The following is a 5731-nucleotide window of genomic DNA, read 5'->3' as shown; positions in this document are numbered from 1 at the left end:
TTCCCACTATAGTGCATTTCAGTGGTGGTGCAGCCCATAACAAGGGGGGCATAAAATAGAGGGGACATCACGTGCTGCATACGGTGACTTCCTGCCAGAGCATCCAGTAGGAACCACTAATAGAACCACCTGTCATTAAATAATGCAAATTACTTTGGACCCCAAGAAGTAGTCAGGACAAAATATCTACTCAGTTTATATTTCTTCCTCCTAGGATTCTAAAATAATATCTGAAAAAGGAACCTATGTGGGGGAAAAGACAATGACTTTTTTGGATTGTTTTGAAAACAAAAATCTTGTCACTTCAACCAAATAATTACATTCTCAGAGATTTTCACCTACTTGTACAACACTTTTCATTATATCTCTCCATGTTTTATCCACAGTTGTAAATCGTCTTCCTTCCTCAGGCATTTGAGACATAATGTCTGGAGAACTGAAAATGGGCTCCAAATATAGCCATGTGGCTTGGACCTTGAGCCATTCATCCAGAATTTCCTGAAGCAGCAGGAGCTTGCTCTCCCATTCTCTGAGAAGCAAAACACACTGGTTCAACAGCAAATCAAGCAATGTTTCAAATGACAAAACTCAAAACGATACCTATGATTGTCAATCTTGTATGCAGTGCTGCTATTCCCATTCCATTCCTCTACCTTCATTTGACAACAAATCACAAAATTTGTTCCACAAAATCTGTTTTAAAATAATAGCAGCAGCACTTATGTTTATATGGAATATACATGTTCAGATATACCTTTCTACAAATGGCTGGTTTCTGGATATGCCATAGCAATAAACCTTCCTGCAAATCAACTCCATGGCTGGAGGGTACAAACTGAGAAATGAGATTTTGGAGACAGTAATGATGTTCTTAGTGAAGGGCACTCTGAACTTCTGAGGAAAGGTAGTTACATCCAAGACTCATTTCCTTTAACATTCCCCTTTTTAAAAAAAAATTGGGCCCATAAAGGCTTTATTTCTAGAACACAATATTTTAATTCATAAGATCTAACTGGCATTTAAAGAAAAATCTATATAATCTAAAATATAATAGTGTGGCATTCATGAGAAGGAAGCATTTTTAATCTACAATAGTGATCTATTCATTTCTAAATATGGAGTACAAAAATAATGACAAGATTTCCTCAAGAATATTATAATTACACTCTAAACTAATTATTTTATAAGCACGATTCTAAGGTCTCTGCATGTGTTTGCTCCCTCCTCACCATAACCCTATGAGCTCCAGTATATCTGTTTACCAGTGGGGAGACTAAGGCACATAGCGAGGTTGAAGTCCACCCGGCGAATAAACGATAGAACCAGACTTGAACCCAGATTGCTGCAATCACTGTGCTACAAAAGATAACATAGCCGTCGAGAAGAATGATCGGTCAATGGCAACAGACCTTAGAGATGGGATAGCTTTATGTGTAGATTAATACATTACTCATCATTTATAATTAGTGACCTGTAATTTTAGACTGTTAAAACCAAGCCCTGTAAATAGAAGTCTAAAAGTCACCAGGCATTTTCAAACGCTTTTCTAAAATCCCTTCAACATTTATCAGTGAATTTGTTTAACCTCTTTTCACAAGAAGAAATGCCTCTGCCTCCCATCATTCTTCCCTCTTTCTCCATTTAATCCCTGACTGACATGGAAAATTTCCCACTAGCAAATGATCTCATGGATAGCCCTTAAAAATCCAATCTGGTTATACCACTTTCAGAGTAGTTAAAAAAATTACTCTTGATGAGCACATTGGAGCAAGCAAGGTAGGAGGCAGGGCAACAGGGGGAACTAGGCCAATGCCAGAGAATACTCAAGTTTAGGATTAACACATCAATAACCAGAGGTGGACACTGCCAAGCAGTTAGCTTTCCCTTGTCATACAAATTCTTATTGAAGATGGTAGTAGGAGTTGGATTTACTCTCTTTTTGAAGGTAAATATAAACTGTTTCTTACAAACTACAAAAATTTAAAAAAACAGACAGGATAAGGATTTAATTTAATCATCTGTGTCAGAGCCTGAAACTCTAGACTAGAGTCATAGTATTCATACTTCTGCACTTACCTAGCCATCCTTCAGGCATAGAAGTGAAAATTATAATAAACTTTCAAGGATGATCTACAATAACCTAATCAGTATATTTGGAAAATGACATTATCTTCAGTTTCAGAGTTTATATGTTCTATGAGCTATGTGCAGAGATGTGAAATTATTTTTGAGTCAAATGTATAAGATCAGACTGTAGGCAATAAAAATGAGTTTCTGGAGGCTGATTGTCCACTACCTTTGTTATGACTATAGATGATACCAAGGAGTAAGTACTATTCCAAATGCAAAGAAGGTTATCATTCCTTCCAATCAACTATTTAAAATATTAAGTATGAAGTGCAGAATCAGCTTTCAAAAAGAACTGTATATTACATACAAGTGATAATACAAATTACATACAATTTTGGTAACATGGCATAAACCTTGTTTGTTTTGGTAACATGGCCATTTACCTTATTTGTTTTTCATAAGGCTTGATGAAAGGAGAGCCTCGCATAGTTTGTGTTTTAATAATGTGGTCATCCAACAACATCTGAATTTCATCAACTGATGACAGAATAAACGTCCCACTTTCTCTATAAGGAAGAATGACAAATTCCATTGTATCCCACTCATTAGTCATCTTGTCCATGGACTTTTCAAGAGAATATTCTTTGCTAGCTGCTTCACTAATACCTTCAAACCTATCTAAATATGGTTCCAAATCCATGTCTAAAAAAGTGAAGACAGTGGAGTCATCTGCTGGCTGCAGTGGGTAGCCAACAATGTTGGACATGGCCTCCCAGTGCCTGGGGCGCAAACCAGGATTACAGATCACTTGAATGAGAGGAATGTGCTGCTTGAAATCTTCTACCTTTGCTCTTACTTTTTTTGTCATTGCCAATGCATTTGGAGAATCGTGGAAGATTTTCTCCAGCTTATACAGTCCTCTCCAGTAATTTCCAACATCTGTTTCTACTTGGTCTGGATTCACCTTATGATATGGGCCTTCAGTCCATCCTCGGTATTTGTTGCTAAATTCAACAGCAGTTTCGTAGAGACGAAGGTAAGGGTTCAAACCATCTTGGATTTTTTTACGTTGAGGATATATTGATGGTAGCCAACCAAACGCCTCTTCTTCAGCATTAAATTGCTCAATCTGGAATGACAGGTATAAAATATATTATTCTAGAAGTGAAGGATATTCAAAATTAATTTTTAAAAAACATTTTTTATCTAATGTGACCCCAAAGCCCTCACTAAGCCCCAAAGTTAAACTGAAATTAGGCCATAATCCAGAATTGCTGAGCAGTAATCTACCCTTTCTATTTTTTTTATTACATTTTCCAGAGAATAGTATCTGGTTAAGTTAAAATAGTAATGACATATATGTGAAGAAGTCTTTGCCCATCCAGATATATTGAGGTTATACCATCATTTATTAATTAACAAGAACTTAAGGACTTTTTTTTTTATATATTTTATTTATTTAGTTGACAGCACAAGCAGCAGGCAGAGGGAGAGGGAGAAGCAATTTCCCTGCTGAGCAAGGAGCCGATGTGGGGCTCGATCCCAGGACCCTGGGATCATGACCTGAGCTGAAGGCAGACGCTTAACCGACTGAGCCACCCAGGTGCCCCAAGAACTTAAGTACTTTTAATACACACAGCATTATCAGGTACTATGGAAAATAGAGAAAAAAGTATTATGTTGCAAAATACCAACTCTAAGGAGGTAGTATTTCAGCTCAGGAGATAGACATGCATATGTAGAAAGTTAAATTGCAATTGTTCAACAATAATATGAGGCAATAGAAGAGATGTCTTAGAGCAGTAGCTCTTTAATATACATGAATAGTATATACTAAAAATGCTCTCACTCAGAGGTAAGAGATCATGGTAAATAGATGTTTAGGTAGAGAAGATGAAACCAGAAACGGGTCTTAAAGATGTGTGTAGGGTAAGAAGAGGCAAAGAAGGGACGCCTGGGTGGCTCAGTCAGTTAAGCATCTGCCTTCACTCAGGTCGTGATCTTGGGGTCCTGGGATGGAGCCCAGGGTTGCGCTCCCTGCTCAGTGGGGAGTCTGCTTCATCCCCTCCCCCTGCTCCCCCTCCTTAAGCTTGCTCTCTCTCAAATAAATAAAATCCTAAAAAAAAAAAGAAGAGGCAAAGAAAGTATTAATTTCCTCTTTGTTTAGTAGTGAAGTATGTGAGGATATGGGTGGTTTAGAGGAGAAATCTATAGAGTTGAAAAGTGTGAGTTAGGTATATAAATTATGCAGGTTACCCAAAATTTCAGTGGCCACCGAATTCTAAAACCTATGGTTTCTCCTTTCTCAACATGTGTTCACACTTTTGTGACTATTATAAACTATTTAATTACCTGAACTAACAAGATACTAAAATCTTTGATTTTAGGAAACAGGAAAGCATCATAATATGGTCTGTTTTCATATTTCCCCTTTTTATAAAAAAAAATACAATTAAAAACCTCAAACATCCTCTTTGGCAAAGGATATGGCTTTTCCACCTCCAGCTTCTTCTAACGAGAAAGCCAAGTTCTGACATAGCAATATTGGGAACACAGTGGCCCAATGGGAGAAGATGATGGGTCTAATTTAAAAACACAGCCACCAAATCTACACTAGCTTCTATGAAGACGGACAAACTAACAAGTAAGCAGGTACTAGCACATGATGTAAATGATTCAGTGATGCAAAATAAAAAATAAGCAGATGGAAATATCACTCTATCTTTTAAATAAAAGACAGAGGCTGCTGAGATAACTACCAAAAAGAAACAGCAATGCTGCTTCTCCTCAAAGCATGTCTATTAGATCTATTTTTGCCATTTATTATTTTTTATTTTTTAATTTATTTTTTATTTTTTTAAAGATTTTATTTATTTGCCAGAAAGAGAGAGAGGGAGAGTACAAGCAGGGGGAGTGGCAGGCAGAGGGAGAAGCAGGCTCCCCAGCAAGCAAGGAGGCCCATGTGGGACTCGATCCCAGGACCCTGAGATCATGACCTGAGCTGAAGGCAGACGCTTAACCTTCTGAGCCACCCAGGCACCCCTATTATTTTTTAAAAACTTTAATTCCAGTATAGTTAAGATACCAAGTTATATTAGTTTTAGATGTACAGCAGAGTGATATTTGCACCATTTATATTATTCTCTAAAGGTAGTTGAAATTTTATTTTAATCTATTTTTAAAAGGTGAATATAGAACTCAAACTCAATGCTCTTTCTTTTGAACTAATTCATCCTCTTAAAAATTTTAAAATTATACCTTTTCTGCTGCTAAGTCCAACTTTCCATTCAGTGCTTGAGCCTTTTTCAGGTATCGCTGTACATCCTGAAGGTCTCCAAAGGAGTAAAATTCTTCGGCCTGTTTAGCATAACTCTCCAATTCCTCCACAAACCGTTCACATCGTAACTAGTACAAACAATATTTGTTGTTAGGATTTTTTTAAAGGTAAAACTCCTAGGCATCACAAGGAAGTAAATATTTGTAAAGATTATCAGAATTATTATTCTATTTTGTCACTGGCAAGATATAAAGAGAGGAATCATCTGGAAGAGGACAAGGATCTAAAACATGCATAATTTTTAAGAGTCAGGATTTAAAATTAATGAATTAAGATTCCTATAATTCAGAAATTAGATAAAATTAACTTCGTTCTATCAATTTA

The 5731-nt window shown here is 36.6% G+C and overlaps 1 protein-coding gene across 1 annotated transcript in view; it reads right to left on the bottom strand.

The window, feature by feature from the left end:
• DNAH7 (dynein axonemal heavy chain 7) overlaps nucleotides 1-5731 on the bottom strand; it is a 260241-nt gene that overhangs the window by 189130 nt on the left and 65380 nt on the right. Inside the window, exons 18-20 of the mRNA XM_081815321.1 lie at nucleotides 5329-5475; nucleotides 2514-3199; nucleotides 343-529 (exon numbers count right to left, since the gene is read on the bottom strand). Coding sequence (XP_081671447.1) covers nucleotides 343-529; nucleotides 2514-3199; nucleotides 5329-5475 — 1020 coding nt within the window. The remainder of the gene's footprint in view (nucleotides 1-342; nucleotides 530-2513; nucleotides 3200-5328; nucleotides 5476-5731) is intronic.

This window comes from Leptonychotes weddellii, chromosome 3 (assembly GCF_054177405.1).
Source record: "Leptonychotes weddellii isolate Sample4059 chromosome 3, ASM5417740v2, whole genome shotgun sequence".
Classification (NCBI taxonomy): Eukaryota; Metazoa; Chordata; class Mammalia; order Carnivora; family Phocidae; genus Leptonychotes; species Leptonychotes weddellii.
The sequence above is the reverse complement of the archived record's forward strand: the minus strand, read 5'-3'. Positions and strand labels throughout refer to the sequence as shown.